The sequence below is a fragment of the Phoca vitulina genome, unplaced genomic scaffold (assembly GCF_004348235.1).
Source record: "Phoca vitulina isolate PV1807 unplaced genomic scaffold, GSC_HSeal_1.0 scaffold24, whole genome shotgun sequence".
Classification (NCBI taxonomy): domain Eukaryota; kingdom Metazoa; phylum Chordata; class Mammalia; order Carnivora; family Phocidae; genus Phoca; species Phoca vitulina.
In genome coordinates, this window is record NW_022589727.1 from 7854509 (window position 1) to 7873281 (window position 18773).

Sequence of the window (18773 nt, forward strand, 5' to 3'; positions counted from 1 at the left end):
CTAATTAAGATAGTCTAGAAAAAGTCAGTTGTACAACAAACAGTACAACTGTTTGGTTAAATTTATCATCTTTTTAAAGCTCTGTTTCTTTGTTCAGGAAAAAGTTCCATTTTACTCATGGAAATACAAGCCAAATGAGAGATTTTAAGAGGTTTTAAATCATGCATTAATACAGTAGTATTTATGGTCTCCTTTTTCCAGCTCTTGATATTTAAATTAGACAATCTTGTACTTTTATGGGATCAAGTTAATAGCAGAGCGCTACTGATGGTGTTTGAATTCTTCTTAAAATCTCTTTGTGTATTAATAATAAAAATAAATGTGGGGGGAAAAAAAATCCTTGTGTAATCCAGTTATAACTGCCCTAAGGTGGGAAGTGGTGCCTTGGTTATATACTGCAGCTGCAGTGTGCTTAGAGGAGGGAAATTAAACTGTTTTCATTCTTCTTTTTGAGCTGGTGTTTGAGCTATGCGGGATCTCAGGTAAGCTTCATGCCCAGTTCCTTTTCCTATCTAGTTGGTAGCACTAAATACTCTAGCCTGAACAAATGTCATTATTAGGGCTTGGCTTAACATTCTCTGCGTTTGAATTGCTAGTCTCCATGTCTTGGCTAGAATGATGAAGAAAGATCTAGTTCCTTTATCTTTGGTTTCTTGCTTTTATATCCATTGATGAACAGAACAGTTACAGTTGTGGTGAAATTTTACATCAATAGCATAAAGCTCTTTTTTCCAGTTGGGTGTAATTTTCCCCACCAGGAACCAATAAAAAGCTAACTGCTAGTGATTGAGCTTATTGACTGGTTAAAGCATAATTTTTTCTTACGGCATAGACTTTCTTTTTTTTAAGGTTAATATCTTTCAAAGCATGTGACTTGAAAATAATATTTAAACAGAAACCTATCTTTTTTTTAAAGATTTTATTTGAGAGAGAGAGAGAGAAAGCGAGAAACAGCACAAGCAGGGGGAGGAGACAGAGGGAGAGGGAGAAGCAGGCTCCCCGCTGAGCAGGGAGCCCAATGCGGGGCTTGATCCCAGGACCCTGGGATCATGACCTGAGCCGAAGGCAAACACCCAACTGACTGAGCCACCCAGGTGCCCCAAACCTATCTTTTTTAATATAAAGTGTTTTCAGTGTGAATTTTTTAAAAGCTCTGTTATTTAAATGAGTCTAAAAATCCTCGTAGTTATACAGTGAAACAACTGCTAATTAAAATAACCCAGAGCAGGGCGCCTGGGTGCCTTAGTCGATTAAGCGTAGGCCTTCAGTCAGTTAAGAGTCTTACTCTTGATTTCGGCTCAGGTCATGATCTCAGGGTTGTCCGATGGAGCCCTGCATTAGTCTCCACCCTCTCGGCACAGAGTCTGCTTAGATTCTCTCTCTCCCTCTCCTCTGCTCCTTCCCCTGCTCGTGCGCATGTGTGCGCTGTCTCTCTCTTAAATAAAATCTTTAAAATAATCCAGGGCAATAAGTATGCCATTTTATTATCAGATGTTACTTAGTCATATGTGAATATGAATATGTGAAATAAAATATTCACTAGATATATTTTTGGCCCCTTAATACCTTTGAATACTCTAATGAGGTTAGATACAATGAGGAGATTTACTAAGTGCCTGTTTGCTGTCATTTTACAAATTCCAAGTAGTTACTTTTATTATAAGAAGTTAGTGCCAGTAATAAGCATCATTTGGTTAAAATATTCCTGTTTCATGTTTACTTTCAACTTTGATTTGGTTTCTATTTTTGTTACATTAGTCAGTGCATCATATGGATGTGATAGCATTCTGTAGGCATTTTAAAACTTCTTTACTGTGTTAGAAACCTCATTTGTTACTAAAATACAGTGTTAAGGATGTATAGACTTGTTTAATGAAATGGTAATTTGTATTTTATGTTCTCTAAGAATGCTTCTGTACAATATACTTTTGTTTCTTAAAAGATAAAACTGAATCCTGATTTCATCGATTGTTCCCAGAGGTCAGCAGTTTAAAAAAATTAGTCTTGGGGCGCCTGGGTGGCTCAGTCGTTGAGCGTCTGCCTTCGGCTCAGGTCATGATCCCAGGGTCCTGGGATCGAGCCCCGCATCGGGCTCTCTGCTCCGCGGGAAGCCTGCTTCTCCCTCTCCCACTCCCCCTGCTTGTGTTCCCTCTCTGGCTGTGTCTCTCTCTGTCAAATAAATAAAATCTTTAAAAAAAATAAAAAATTAAAATAAAAAAAATTAGTCTTACTCTCTAGAAAGATATACCATCTAAGGTAGTCAAATAAGAGCCAATAAAATTTAGTTATAAACTCAAAATTTTATCATCAGGTGCTTCTGATCCTTGAAGATAGTTTATCGAAGAACTCTGCAAGTTTTCATTTTGTCTGAACCATGCCACCTTTTCTTTAGAGCAAGAATGACAAGTATATGTCATACATGCCCTTTTCCCCATAAGTTTCTCTGTCTCTTGCTTATGGCAGAGGTCTCTAATTCTGTGAAGCCTCATCAAAATCAGAGCTTTGTGCAGCCATCACCCATTGACTAGGGTTGGAACAGGAATTGAAATACATTTCTTTGCTATGTGTCTAGGGGAAAAGTTGAATGTGTCTTCAGTTTTAAGAATGGTGCCACCATTCTGAACTTGAAATGTAGTAACCAGTAAGAGGAATATGTTCTCAGAGTTTGTAGTTTCCTAAGAATACCCAGTCCAGAACTCTTCCTCAGCTTTTCAAGATTTTATGGACCTAAGTTGTCAGAAGCCCAGTTAATATATCTAAATAAATACCCCTTTTCCGTTTAATAAAGCAAATATAGTTTCTGTGGTTTTTGAATGAATGCATTAATATGCATTATTTAATACTATACCAGAAGCTGAGATAATTGAAACATGAGAAAGATACAGCTTTGCCCTATAGAACTCAGAATCTAATGTGGGAGAGAGACACTGACTGTAATGTAAGTTCTACATGATGGTGTGAAAAAATGTTACAGAAAAGATGAATGGCATTTGAACTCATCTCTAAAGGTTGATCAACTGACCATGGATCGAAAAAATAATGAAAAAGATTTTTAAAAATATGTTCCTTACCTATGTTTCAACAATACTGATGAATTAAATGAAAAACTAATGGGATAATATATATAAATATACTTTTTGCTCAGTGGAAATCGGAAGGCATTAATCTTACTCATGTTGAATAACATGGCTAAGTTTAGAGTACTTTTGGATAGAAAGGTTGGGTTTTCAAGAACAATGTAGTTGCCCGATTTCAAGTATATGCTGCTTGGGTCAAACAACAGAAGCGGTCTTTAAAATTGTTCCCTGTGCTCCCATCCCCCACCCCCAAGCCACAGCTGTGTATTTATTTTTCTCTGTGGCTAAAAGGCGGTAGTTTTATTCTGTTCATGTGGTATGAAATGCTGCGATGGCTAGAACATGGCTCCATGTCTGAAATCAATTATAACAATAGAGTATGGACCAGTAAAATAAAGACCCTCGCACACGAAAATGAAACATGATGGGCAAACTAACTTCTTTCGTTATACTTGTTGCCATGACTGGGACTGACTGTATTTGACAAAGGGACAGTGGGACAGACTGTCTGAACTGTAGACTAAGGGCCATGCCACTTGTTCTCACTGGTAAAAGGACTAGATTTACTCTCGGGCGGACACCACACCTACATTTGTCTGACCATGTAATTTGAGGAATGCCATTTCTGACTGTAAATATCTGAAGCAATAGCCAGAACTGCATACTAGCTGAAGGAAAATATCTGAATTCTCCTTGGAGGAGCATCTCTCACCCAGCTTTGGCTGTGTCTCAGATTTGGACTTTATTATAAAGACTTGAAAGAGGGTTCTGTTTACAGTTTAACCTAAGGGCTGACTAGGTGGAATGTATTCTCCTGCTTTTATTGGAGTTAATAACTCCTATGTGAGCCTGAAGGCTCTCATATTAATTGAGGTTATTGAATTCCCCCAGGTAAAAAAAAAAAAATCTGAGTGTTTTTCTCTCATGAATTTAAGAACTGTAGTTTTCAGGGAAATGCTTGGAATATTAGCATATTTGGTGCATATATATATATTTTTTTTTAAGATTTTATTTATTTATTTGACAGAGAGAGATACAGCGAGAGAGGGAACACAAGCAGGGGGAGTGAGAGAGGGAGAAGCAGGCTTCCCGCTGAGCAGGGAGCCTGATGCAGGGCTCGATCCTAGGACCCTAGGATCATGACCTGAGCTGAAGGCAGACACTTAACGACTGAGCCACCCAGGCGCCCCAGGTGCATATATATTAAGACTGATGAGAAAGTTTATAAATTCTTTAGAACAGAATTGGTATGCCCGCAATATTTTAGATAAGCCATTCTCTCTAATGAGGACACTTTTCCTAGACAAGATAGTGCATCTTAGAGGTATCCTTGAAGTTCATGGGCATAGTGAAGTTCTTATTGAATTGATAAGAGGAGACAACACAGCACTTAAGCAGAATCTTAGCAGAGGCGTATGCTCCCTGCAAAATCCAGAAGTCCACATTAGAGTTTTAAACAGAAGCTTGAAAAATAAAAAATAAAATAAATAAATAAATAAATAAATAATAAACAGAAGCTTGAAGGCAGCCATACTGCTACCCAACTACTCCTTTATATTCCAGTTGTCCAAAAGTCAAGTATTTGATCAACCCAAAGGCAGAAGTTTGAGTACATATTTAAAATTCAGAAACAGGGACACCTGGGTGGCTAAGTCGGTTAAGCGTCTGCCTACGGCTTGGGTCCTGGGATCAAGTCCGGCATCGGGCTCCCTGCTCAGCGGGGAGCCTGCTTCTCCCTCTCCCTCTACCTCCTCCCCCTGCTTGTGCTCGCTCTCTCTCTCTCTCACAAATAAATAAATTTAAAAAACTAAATCAATAAAATTCAGAAACATTGCTTGTATTGACTTGGGAATGCAACATAAAACTGATTTTAAAAAGATAAAAACTGTCACTAGGAAATAAATAAATTAGGCCTGCTTTTGGCCACAAAATTTAAAAAATTAAAAGATAATTTTAGACCTAACCTAAAAAACTTCTATTTATCTCTTCTTATTAGTCACATATAATTATATTTAAATACCAGATATCCCGCTTGGTGTTTTCCTGAGGGTATATGAAAAAAGTAGCTTGTATTATAGTTAGCTAATACAGGGAGAATTTAGATCTATATCCTGTAAATGTAATTCCAAGATACTGAAACAAAAGCCCAAACATAGATACTTAACACCACTATCTAATCTCTTACATGAGTTTTGTGTGATCTTTTCCTAAGTTCAAAATGAAACGATGAAATAAGTGATCTGAAACTAGTATGATTTAATGATAGGTCTGAAGATTTTATATTTCTAAAAGTTAAGGATTTAAAGGCATTCTTTAAATATTGTAAATTATGTGTACATTTGATGCGTGTGGGTGTGTGTAATTGCATACTAAAGTTAGTAAAATATTCTCTAAAAAGCTAATTGGTCTGAAAAGATAAATTTAAAATATTTCATATCAAAACAAAAGGGCCTAACAAGATTTAATTGAGTATAAAAAAAATGTATACTTTAAACACTTGTACTACTGCATTCTCTTTTGTCTATTAACTTTAATGACAATTGATAATTGTACCTAAGATTTAAAACTAACATTTTGGGATGCCCAATTTATAAAAGAATATGTTAATTCCAAAAGTGTTGCTACAGTTTCTGTCTTTGAGAAAAGTAAAAGGTGATTTGGAATTATTCCAGAGAAACTTGGGTATAAAAATCTTGTCCTTACCACTATGGGTTGAGCCACCTCAGGAAGACACAACTGAGGCTGGAAGGACCCCTTGTGCATAACTTTGGAGATTGAACCGCTTGGGTTTTCTGCATTTCACAAAGTGAGTTCATAGAACAGGCTTCCCTTAATCTCCGGTACTTACAGGCCACCTCAAGGAATCAATTGCCAAAGTCTGTCACTTGTTAGAACACCAAACCACCTTGAATTGAATATGAACTTAAACAATTAGACTGAAGATATATTAAGACAAGTGTTGATATCATTAAAGAAAAAAATTATTCTAACACTTGTCAAAAGGGTAAGAAAGACTTTTTATTCAGGACTTTTGTGATATGTATCAAAACTATCCCAATAGGGGAGAGAGATGGGGCTCAACTCTGAAGGTGTCAAAGACAGTTTGGTATTTATAGCCAAGGAACAGAGTGAGGGGGTCAGTGGGGTGGGTAATTACTAAGAGGAGACATCAAAGGTGAGGGGATTCTTGCTGAAGGCAGGCCAGGGTGATCAGATGTCAAGGGTGGGGGAATTCTCCCTAAACTGACCTAGCAAGATTCTTGCTAAATCTAGACTAGGCAGGTGGAAGACAGAGCCCAAGGAGGACACCTAGTCAAAACTGGGGTTCGGAAAAGCCTGTGTAAAGTTTGGTCAAGAGGAGAGTCTTTGTCAATATAATTGCAACAATTTTTTTACAAATGAGTTCAAAGGACAGCCACCCTAGGGTAATGCTAGATCTTATTCTTCTGGTGGTTTTTTTTTTTTTAGTGTTGGTATTCATATTTTATAGATTTTTTGGGATCAATTATGATGACAAATTGCTTGAGCACTTTCAGTATGCCATCTACTCTTCTGGGTATTTTTCCTGTACCATCTCCTTGAGTCCTCACGGCATCCTTATCAGGTAAGTACTATTATTATTGTCACTTTACATAGAAAGAAACAGACTCCCAGGAATTAAGAAAGCCAAAGATTATACAGTTAATTAAATGTCATAGTCTACCGCAAAGACTACAGTCTTAACCAGTAGGCTGTACTGCCTCCCAAACAGGTCATTTTTGGTCAGAATTAAGAATTATAATTAAAGGAATAGTAGTATGGTTTATCACATTATAAAGAATACTGTCATTGGGTTGAAGGGTTAGAACATTCAAGTGGACATTTGGTAATGTGAGAGGTAAATTTTAAATATGAGAACTCAGGATTTTTAAGAATTCATCTTTTCCAGATCTTACTCTGGAGGAGTCTGGTAGCAGTACCATTACTATCCGTCAGTAAAAATATCCCCAACATCCTGTCTCTGGCATCACTACTTTCTGCTTGAAACTAGCAGGGTTTCTTGGAGAGTGGAAGCTTCCATGTCTTAGGCCGGAGAGAATGAAGATGGTCCTGGAACTTTCTTTGCAAGAAAGCAAGAAGGATGCTTTCAAAGTTCTCATGGGGTCGCAAGAATAAAGCCAACTTAAAAGGGGCTCTCGGGCGCCTGGGTGGCTCAGTTGGTTAGGCGACTGCCTTCGGCTCAGGTCATGATCCTGGAGTCCCTGGATCGAGTCCCGCATGGGGCTCCCTGCTCAGCAGGGAGCCTGCTTCTCCCTCTGACCCTCCCCCCTCTCATGTGCTCTCTCTCTCTCATTCTCTCTGTCTCAAATAAATAAATAAAAATCTTTAAAAAAAAAAAAAAAAGGGGGGGGGCTCTCACTGGCCAAGATATAACAATTTAATCATCCAAATAGAAAATAAAAATTGTTTGGGGTGCCCAGGTGGCTCTGTTGGTTAAGCAGCCAACTCTTGATTTAGGCTCTGGTCATGATCTCAGGGTCCTGGGACTGAGTCCCATGCCAGGCTCTGCACTCAGTGGGGAGTCTGCTTGATGATTCTCTCTCTCCCTCTGCCTCTGTCCCTGTCTCTGCTCACGTTCTCTCTCTCTCTCTCAAATAAATCTTGAAAAGAAAAGAAAAGAAAAATTGTACTAATTAAAGCAAGTAGTCTCTGGAAAAATTGTCTCCATAATGTCTTTTAAAAGAAAAATTGGTATTTTCTTTTTTGTAAAGATTTTATTTATTTGACAGAGACACAGCGAGAGGGAACACAAGCAGGGGCAGTGGGAGAGGGAGAAGCAGGCTTCTTGCCGAGCAGGGAGCGCGATGTGGGGCTTAATCCCAGGACCCTGGGACCATGACCTGAGCCAAAGGCAGACGCTTAACGACTGAGCCACCCAGGTGCCCCAAAATTGGTATTTTCTTTCCAAATAACTAATATTATTATACAAATTTATTTTTATTCATAAAAATTCCTGTTTATATTTAATTGTAAGTTTAGTCCCAGGATAGATAGAAGCATATTGAACACTTTCTACCTGAATTATACCTGGGGTTGCAGCACCCCCAGAGTTCGGACTGACAAGTCTCTTAAGGCCTCTCTGTGAGAAGAGCTGTGTGCAGGCAGGAGGGGCACCTTACAAGTCCACCAGAGGCATCCGACCCAGGCTCGTGGTCAGAGCTTTGAGCATTTCTCTGTGGGTGTTACACTTCAATAAATGGTTTACTGAACGAAGAAAAAGTGGGGAAGGGAAGGATCCAGGAGAGGAAGAAGCTGAAGATGAAGGAAAAGGCAGGACTATTCCATTGACCTGAGTCAGAGCAGGGGTGGCATCCAGGCTAGATGGGCAGACTGGCCCATTGGGTAGGAGGAAGGCTGGCTCCTCTAGCGAGAGAAGCAAGAGAGAGAACTCAGCTTTGAAGCAGAGTGATGTCTCAAATGTGCAATTGCATTTTGAGCCCAGTTAATTCACTGGCACTGTCCCTCTCAGGGGTGAGCCACCTGGGAATATTACTCAAGAGTTCTAAAATCTGAGTAGTGGTCACTATTAAAACTCACCATTGTGCTTTCTGCAAATAAGTCCAAGGGGCTGTGCTGAGGGAGAGAACAGTGGCCTACAGATTGTCATCAACTATGTGACACCAAAGTTCTTTGTGACACGAATGAGGCAATCATTAGATCTATGCTCTCTTGCCCCTTTCCCACTCATTCCTGATTAGGTTTTCTTCCTCAGCGTTCTGCCCACCCCGTCCCTCTCTGGATGGTGAGGGCCTCTTTTTCATCCTCATAACGGCTGCCTTTAGCGTAGGGTTGCTGCAGCCCCCAGGGTCAGTGGTGCTCTGGTCACGTGTCCCAGGCTCCATATCCCCTGACTGGACAAAGAGCCCAGAGCTAAGTGGAGCTGTTTTCAGGAAGCACCCCAGTAAGTACATCAGTATATGAACAAGCCCTATGGCGATGGGATGGACGTCCAGGAGTTAGAGCTGTACAAATGCACGTTTGCTGCTTCTCTTTACGAGACTATCATTTTCATTTAATCCTGAGTATCTACACTGTAATCTGTTTAGGAAATGTTTCATTTTCATTTTTTAAGAACAGCTTTACTGAGATAAAATTCACGTACCACAAAATTCACCCTTTTAAAGTGTAGACTTTAGTGGTTTTTAGTATTCAGAGTTGTGTGGCCATTGCTAATTCCAGAACATTTTCATCACCCTAAAGAACTCCATACTCATTAGCAGTTATTCCCTGTCCCCCCCCCCCTCAGCCTCAGGCAGCCACTAATCTATTTCTGTGTCTTTTCCTATTCTGAGCATTCCTTATAAATTGAATCATACATTATGTGGCCTTTTGTGTCTACTTTCTTTCAATTAACATATTTTCAAGGTACATCCGTGTTCTAGCACGTATCACTAATTCACTTTTATGGCTGAATGATATTCCACTATATGGATATATCATATTTAGGTATCCATTCAGTAGTTAGGTTGACATTTGGGTTGTTTCCACTTTTTGGCTATTACAAATAATGTTGCTATGAATATTCATAAACAAGATTTTGTTTTCAGTACTGTTGGGTATATAACTAGGAGTGATACTGTGGGTCCTGTGGTAATGCGATGCTCAACTTCTTGAGGAACTGTCAAATTCTTACAACATGGTTGCACAAATCTTACAATCCCAGAAGCAATGTGTCAGAGTTCCAGTTTCACCATATTCTCATCAACACTTGTTACTGTCTGTGATTTTAGCCATCCTAGTGGGTATGAAGTGGTAGCTCCTTGTTTTGATTTGCACTTCCCTAATGACTAATATTAGATGTAAGATGTTGAGCATCTTTTACGTGCTTATTGGCCATTTGTTTCTTTGGGGAATTGTCTGCTCAGACTCTTTGTCCGTGCTTTGTCTTTTTATTATTAAGTTTTTCCTACTCCTGGATATAGGCCTCTTAAGAGATACATGATTTGCAAACATTTTCTCCCACTCAGTGGGTTATCTCTTCATTTTCTTGATGCTGTCCCCATTTGAAACACACAAGTTTTTAATTTTGAAGTCCAATTTATCTATTTTTTCTTTTGTTGTTTGTGATTTTGGTGTCATAGGTAAGAAACCATTGCTTAATCCGAGGTTATGAAGACTTAGTTCTAGGTTTTCTTCTGAGTTTTATGTCCACAGTATTATTTTAGTATTCTCTTTAAAGATGCCCAAAGACCCTTCTGCCAAACAGAAAAGAAAGTAAAGAATCCATGGTATTTTTCATTTGCCACTGAGGTAATGTGAATAACTTCCTACCCAGAAGTTCTTGCTTTTACTACTTTTTATCCTTTTTCCAGTCAGGTGGCTGAAAGGACCTTAGTTCTAAATCTGGTATGTAACAAGTGGGCTAAGGAATTCAAATGTAAATGTAGTGGTTTAGGGATATTTGCAGAGCTTGTGCTCTGTGCTGGGCCACAGCAAATGAGATCATGTAGGCCTGCAAAGAGCTCACAGGCAGTTGGGGACAAAATCAGAAGCAGGAAACTACAGGGTCACCAGCACTTTGATAAAAGAGTGGCCCTTCATAATGCAGTAGGGTTGGAGTGGAGGGCAGTCTGCAAAACCATGCAGAGGCCCAAAACTGGCAAGAAAATGGTATGTCCTAAGAACTATAAAGAGCTCACTATGGGTGATAAGGGAGAGTGGTAAGCAAACAGAAGAGCAAGAAGAAAAACAGATATTCCAGTGAGAAGTTAGCCAGAAAGGTAAGGTACCATAACCAAAGTATTGTGCTAGATGCCCTGTACACAAAGGGAAGGCCCAGCTCCCTCACCTATGGCTCACAGGCTAAAGAAGTTCAGAATGATGACTCTTGCCATCCCTCTCTAATGCTGGCACTGTTAGTATTATTTCACTTCATAGAACTACAAGACCAACTCGTTAATAACCTTGGCCTTTCAGTTTGCCAAGCCCTAATGGGAGAAGTTTAAGTTTTAAATTTTTAAACAGCAGAGAGAGTTTGGAAACAGTTTATAAAGTATCTAAATTATTTAAGGAATTTTTAAAAGACAGGTTGAATACAACCCTAGCCTATCATTTTAGTGTATCTATGTTCCAGAGAAGATTTAACATAGCTAAACTGTTCCTATGTTGTATTCTGCTCTAAATTTTAGACCTAGAAATAAGTCTTCACCAGAGCAAATAAAATGCCACTTGTGATAAAATATTACTAGGAACAATAGAAAGTTGTGAAAATGAAATCTGGGGTATCGGAATGATTTACAATTAAGAATGCTCCATATATTTACTTTTGCCTGCAAAACAGGAGTAATGTTCAGCTTTTATTTTTGAATGTTCAGCTTTTACTAATACAGTTATGCAGATGATTGTGGAAAAACAACGCATACGTGATCCTTTTTCTGAATTAGCAATAAAGCAGAAGACGCCTAGAAAGGAGTGAGCAGGCCCTCTCATTAAGGTTTCAATTTCCTTATGAAAGAAAATGACATAATGCAAACTGCTCATTAAGGGAAGATAAAACAATATGACCACTCAATGTCCATAATAGCTTTGCTACTTACAAGGACCTCTCCTATATTTTTGATCCTCACAACCACCTGTGAGGTAGGCAGGTTTCAGTTATTCATTTTCATGAGGTATTCTCTCCATAAACACTGAAAAATGCCCAGAAAAGTTTGTTCGTGGACCCCAGGTTCCATGTACTTAAAGAATAAATAAATGGTTTTTTGGGGTTCTTTTTTAAGATTTTACTTATTTATTTGAGAGCGAGCAAGCAAGAGAGAGAGAGCACAAGCGTGGGGAGAGGTAGAAGCAGACTCCCCGCTGAGCAGGGAGCCCAAAGTGGGGCTCCATCCTAGAACCCTGGGATCATGACCGGAGCCGAAGGCAGATGCTTATCTGACTGAGCCAACCCGGTGCCCCAGAATAAATAAAAGTTTTAAGAAAGATGTTTTTCTGACTAACTTTAGTTTCAGAAATTGCATTAAACATTTATTTTCACAGCCCATCCTTTACAACGATAGTAAGAAATTTCTGAAGTCCACCTTTGAATTCTTCTGGGATTCACTCTGACTAAGCAACATTTTTAGTTGAGAGAAGTGTTTCTTTGTTTTGCTCACATTCTTTGAGGAGCAAGTGGGTGCTGACTGTCCAGATGTAGGTGTCCTGAAAACAAACATAAAACCACACTTAGGGATACTGGTAAGTTTAAAAAATGCTTTTCCTGCTTAGCCTAAATAATTGCTACTAGAATCCTTTTCTACTCTTGTGTATTATGGCCATAAATGAGCAGTGGCTGAACCCAGCATTCATTCCCATTTTGTTAAAAATCTCCTTACTACATAGGCTTTAGGCAACATTCAGGAGGTAACTGGGTGGTTCTGGAAGTTTCTATCACACCTGAAGAAGGTTAAAGGTAAAGTGTCATCAGGCCTGAGTTCCCTTTAAGTCTGACATCAAGATTCATGACAATTCTAAGGACTTTAAAAACCTATTTCTTCATGGCTCAAAACCACTTCCTCTCTCAAAAATGAAGAACTTCAACCCACACATGCAGGTGCCACTCCACTGTATCTCCCCACCTAGAACATGAACTCCATAGGGCAGACTTTATACTACTAATTGTATATTCCACTGCTTCTTAACAGTGCCAGGCACAGAAAAGGCCTTCTAAAAATATTCGCTGGATAAATGATTCCCCAGCTGCTATGTGTGTATTTCTGTTTCCTTCTATTTCATGCCCTCCAATTGTGTTCCACACCCACGAAACTTTATTAGGGTTTGTCAAGTCTGATCCCTCTTCTACTCCCCATCTGTATAATAAATATGAAATATCTCTCATTCCTGCATATATCTAAGCAGCAGTCTGGACTAAATGCAAGTGAATTATTTTAAATATGCCAAATTCTCTTTTACCTACATTTAATCCAATAAAGTAGAAACTTCTATGAATTCCTATCATGCCAAATATCAAAATAATTAAATCAAAATATAGAGAAAACTAGACTTGAAATTTTAGTTCTTATCCAATTTTATAAATGTCAACCCAATATAAAAAACTCAATGCAGTAAACAGATAATTCAGTCCTTGCTGAATTTTGCTGTTTATGTTCAAGAAACTACCAGACTCAGTTTCTCTTTTGGTATAAAATGTTCAAAAATTCATTTCCCAGTTTCTATGAAACTAAATTTACTATCACATTGAATGAAGTACTGTGAACTACAGTACAGTGCTCAGTCATATAGTTAACCTAGTAGCAGCTGACAAATCCCTATTCAGTGAGATTTCCACAGGAATTTCTGACAGAGGAAATACCAAGAACAAAGTAGAGCAGGAAAGTAAACTGAGTTTACTTCAGTTTTGCTAACACATAGGATGAATTAAGGCAAAGTAAGAAGGCAGACGCACTGGTGCCAGGTAGGAAGGGCTGGGAAGCCATGCGGGAACATTTGATCTACATGCTGTAGCGTGAGATGGTAAAGGCTTCTAATCAGAGCTGTGCTTTAGGGAAATTATCAGACTAGAAGAGTCTGAAACTAGAAGCAGAAAAGTACTGTAGTAGTCCCAGCAAAAGCTGAATACAGACTGAACACAGCAGGAGGACAAAAGGAGAACAGATGCAAACCCCATGGAGGAAGGACAGAGAGAAACTAGCGACTGACTGGACAAGGACCAAAGGAGTAGTTGTCTACTCTACCACCATTTCAGGTCAGACTGTCTACAAGGGCATGTTCACTGACGGAAGAAGGAACTTAGGAGGATGAACAGGTTTGAGTAGTCAGCTGTGGGGACATGTTGGGGGGATAAAGTGGATATATTTAGCAGCAGCTGGGAACAGGCAAAGGGAGAGGTTGGAAGTAGAGGAATAGAGCTGGAAGTTAGAAGCAGAGGTGAGAACAAAAGATATACGAGCATATGACATTAAAGAAAAGGGTATGAAGGGGAAAAAAAATGGGCACAAGGCCTGAACTGCGTGGCAAACTTAGGGAGTATATATTAAACAGAGGAAAGCAGAAGAAATAAGAGTTCACACCAGCAATGCAAATAGCTTAACGAATTAAGATACCTGAATATCAAGGCTGGGCTCTTGCCTTTGGAACCACACTTCTGATTTAAGTTTGCAGAACTCGGAGTCTTTCTCTCTGGTGTCTTCAGGCTGAGCTTACTCGTAGGAGTGGTAGGACTGCTCTTCAGTGCTGAGAGAAAGCTTCTACTTTTACCATGATGTTTAACTGTTCTGTTGCATGTTTTACAAGTAGTCAACTACCGTAAAAAGAAGAAATATTGGGCCAGATTTCTCTTATTATTTAATCCAATAAATTACATGTTCATTAAATTCTTGTATGTAAGGGACTACACTAGGTATGAGCGGGTAAGACAGGCTGCCCTCAGGGAGTCTATAATCTAGCAGCAGCAATCAGACAAGATACAAATATAAAATGAGAAAATCTACAATTAAAAGTTACTGGCTAAACATTTGTATTTAATTTAAAACACATTTTTATTTATTTTAAAGATTTTATTTTTAAGTAATCTGTACACCCAATGTGGGGCTTGAACTCATGACCCCAAGATCAAGTCACATGCTCCACCAACTGAGCCAGCCAGGTGCCCCTAAAACACCTTTTTAAAAATAACAAAGTCTCTACTTTTTCAGTGTAAAACCATGTTTGGGGGGAATAAAGGAACTGTGACTGATACCCTTTAACATCTGGAAGAGTGTTCTTTATAACAGCAGTTGACATTTAACTTTTGTCTCAGAACTCCAAGCTGTTTTCCAATAAAACATGGCAAATTATCCCTGAAAATCTAAGTGACCCCTTCAAAACCTTAGAGATTCTATGTTCTATAAATATAGGTGTAAATCAATTTATAAAACCATCAAATGAATTCTCACACCTCTTTACTTCATTAATTCCAGAGGCTGACCTATTATGGTCGGAATTTCATAATGTATGTAATTGTCAAATCACTGTGTGTAAACTTGAAAATAACATATCAACTATACATCATCAAAAATTTTTTTAAAAATAAGTTTTACTTTTGATGAAACATCAATCACTAAAAAAAAAATTTATGTATATATATTGACAATCTATGTATACTATCACATACCTCTGAGTTGTATGTAGCCTGATCCTTAATCAACCTCATTTTAAGTAAAAGAAAATTCTTGTTTATTTATACATACTGGAATTGAAATCTTACCAATACACTTTTGGAGTCTTTGTATTTTTTCACAATTTTTGCTTCTTTAAAACTGAGTGTATAATTTCTTGCCTCTCGGTTAAGAAGTTTTTGTATTTTGGGTGTCAGTTTGGACTTGGGTTTGAGGCGCACTCGAGAGTTATCCAAAACCAGCAACTGGAAACAGTATGGACATGTTCCTTCAAAAGTTATGTTATCATCTGAAATAATACAAATGAAACTCATGATTCAGCAAATCAGAAAATTTTGTTACCTCAAACAGCCAATATTCTGTGATAAAGTATACTATTTAATATGAACAGATATATATTCTCTTTAAGCAAACTCAAAATATGAGAACTTGCAAAAAAGACAAATTGGCATTAATTTATTTTGCAAAACACTGTAATTCTATCCATTCACTCCTTTTAGCAGCAGACAGGTTAAGTCCCCACTCTTTGCTATCTTACTCATTACTTGTTACTAAGTAAAAAAAGCTGTCTCACCAATTTTACAAACATATTTATCACAAATCAATAAATTACACTGTCATTTTCACAATTTTGTGATTTGTGGGCCAGGCTTTCTGCAGGTAGCTCTCAGTACAAGGTAACAGGAGAACAGACTTGCCCCAGATTGTCTATGCAATCAAGACAGCCATCTACCATGTTAGGCTGAGGAGTCATAAGTAAGGAGTAAAAGAGCTGCTATCTTTAAGTAACTCACATTCTAGGGGAGCCCTAAGCAGACAAAAATAAGACTGGTGACAAATGTAACAGAATATGATTAAAATGCCCTGGAAACTATTAAACTCTGTATGGACCGGCCAGAAACACTCCGAAGAAGTGGCTTGACAAAGGTCAAATACTCCAAACATCTGTACTTGGAGATGGCATCCATTACTGGTAAAGGGCTTTCAGGTGGAAGTACAGTGAAAAAGAAAGCATAGCTATTAGGGAAAGGTGAGGGTGTGGGGGTGATGCAGCTGGAAAGGAAGGTAGGCACACCATGGATTTATTCAACAATTATTTGTTAGTGAGCACTCTGCTAAGTATACGACAACTAAGGACCATGCTTGTAACTCACTTCTGCCAAATGTTAAATTCATTCATATTTATTGAGTGACTGTCAAGTGCCAGGCACAGTTCTGGGTACAATAAGCAGAACAGTGAATAAAGGACAATTCATGCAGAGAGAAAGTAAATATAGCAACACCAAATGTGTAGCGCGGGGAAGAAAAAAAGACAGGGATAAAGAGTAGCAATGAGCTGCCCTGGTCTTAGTTAAGGTAGCCAGCGAAGGCTTGTGGCGTGGCATCTGTAGAGAGCAGAAGGAAACAAGGAAGGAATCCACGCAGATATGTGAGGTAAGAGTTCCAGGCAGAGGAAGGGCAACTTCGAGGCTGTGAAAGAGCAAGGAGGCCTAACAGTGGTTGGAGTTGAGTAAGCAGGTCGGAGAGGTAATGTGGGCTTTTGATGTAGGGCCTCGTAGTCCTTTTCAAAGATTTTCACTTTTACTCTGACATGGGGAGTCATTTGAGAGTTTGTGGCAGAGAAGGAACATGATCAAGCTTAGGTTTCTCCTGCGCTCACATGGCTGCTCAACTGAGAATGGATGTAGAAATGCATGAGCGCTGCTGGCAATAACCCAGCTGTTGACTCGGTCCAGGATGCTAAGACGAACTGGTGAGAAGCAGCTTAGGTTCAAATATGCCAAAAGGCATATTTGCTGGCCAGTGGCTTGGGGAGGAAGGCTATTAGGGAGTCACGAATGGCCCCGGGGTTTGGGGGGCTGAGTTCACTCTAAGGATGGAATTACCATTTACTGAATTGGGAAGAACTGGAGGAGGACTGTGTTGGGGGGTAAAGCTCGAGTTTTGGCCTGACAGACATTCAAAAGAAGGTGTCAAGAAGACATCTGGCTATGAGCCTAGAATGGGGCGAAGTCCTGGCTGGGGGTATAAATTTGGAAGCCATGAGACCGGATGAAAAGCCGTCACCAAGGAAGTGAGTTTAACTAGAAAAGACGTCCAGGGAATTTGGAGTTTTCACGAAACAGAAGCCACTGGGGGGTTTTATGAGAGCAGTGGGTCCGTGAGATTTCTCTTTCGCGTCATCCTGAGCGCTGCGCGGAATGCAGGGGAGCGGGGCGACGAGCGCCTGACCCACAAGCGTCGGACGTTCTCCCTACCGTGTGACGAACTGTAGGCCCAGCTGGAAAGGAGAAGGAGACCGGTGAGGGAGGAGGGAAGACCCCGCCGCCGCCGCCCGCCTCCCCTCTCCCGCCCCTCTCTTACAGGAGATAGCGGGCCTGGCCCGGGCAGCTCTCGTGCAGTTGCCGCGCCGCAGCCTCAAGGTAGTGCTTCTGCCTCATCGTTACCGCCACCCCCACGCCGATAAGACGAGCGACGAGAGGAGTCTCCGGAAGCCGGATTCGCAGGCTGCCGGACTTGGACCTCGGAATCCAAGCTCCTTCCGGAAACCGGCGCCCGCGGCTGAGGAGTTCCGGTTTCCCTCGCCTCCGGCCCCGCACGCAGGCCGACCCTCTCCCCGCCTCCGGCCCTGCCCCCTAGGCTCCGCCCCGTCCCCGCGGGCCCGAGCGGACCCGCCGCAGACCTGCGCCTGCGCGGAGCAGTGTGACCAAGCCGGGCTGGCGACGTCCGCTCGCGGCAGTTCGGCCAGCTTCTCTTTCTCGCTCCTGATAGCGTCTTCTGTGGTACCCCTGTTGTCATTTCCTCAGCCCACGTCGCCTTCTAGATTCTCCATCCGGGGTGTTGGTTGGGGCCGGGCAGGCGGTGTGCGGCCCGCAAGGAGGCCGCCGTTGGCGCGGCCGCGGGCCTGGGAGGGAAGAGCAGGGCTGTCAGTGCACGAGCCAGCTTACCTTCTTTCCCCGTTCTTCATGGAACACGGCGGAAAGTTAACAGTTCGGTGCTGCGCAAACAGCGCTGTTACCGAGTTTGGAAGCATTTCTGTCATCCAGAAGGAAACCCCATCCCCATTTAGCAGTTGCTTCCCATTCTCCCCTCCCTCCCAGCCCCTGGCGACAACTAGTCAGCTTTCTGGCTCTATGGGCTTACTCCGGACATTTCTTGAAAATGGAATCATAGGTGTGATCTTTGTGTCTGGCTTCTTCCACTTAGTATCATGTTTTTTAGGTACAACCTCCTTGTAGCTTATATCAAACTTAATTCCCTTTTATGACTGAATATTACATTGTATGCATACCAAGTATTGTTTATCCATTCATCCATGATGGACATTTGGATTGTTTCTACCTTTTGGCTGTTGTGAATATTGCTGCTAGGAACATGTCTGTTTTCTGGGGGTTTTTTTGGGGGGGGGATAAACATGTAGGAGTGAAAATGCTGGGTCATATGGTAATTCCATGTTTAACAAGGATTCCAGTTTCTCCACATCTGCCCCAACCCTCATTTTCCACCTTTGTTTATTTTTTTAAATTTATTTTTTATTCTAACCATCCTAGTGAGTGTGACT

General features: G+C 40.4%; 1 protein-coding gene across 2 annotated transcripts; it reads right to left on the reverse strand.

Annotated features, from left to right (window-relative positions):
- Positions 1-11944: 11944 nt before the first annotated feature.
- CUNH18orf21 (chromosome unknown C18orf21 homolog) lies at positions 11945-18002 on the reverse strand. 2 transcript variants are annotated; one of them, XM_032421374.1, is made up of 5 exons: positions 17576-17839; positions 17470-17492; positions 15301-15500; positions 14159-14355; positions 11945-12257 (listed from the first exon to the last, which is right to left on the reverse strand). In XM_032421374.1, the coding sequence occupies exons 1-5, from the start codon at positions 17650-17652 to the stop codon at positions 12104-12106; spliced, it is 651 nt and encodes a 216-aa protein (XP_032277265.1). In that variant the 5' UTR covers positions 17653-17839; the 3' UTR covers positions 11945-12103. The 2 variants fall into 2 exon arrangements, with proteins under 2 accessions (XP_032277265.1, XP_032277266.1); XM_032421375.1 differs by lacking the exon at positions 14159-14355 and having other exon boundaries at positions 11998-12257; positions 17576-18002.
- Positions 18003-18773: the final 771 nt, after the last annotated feature.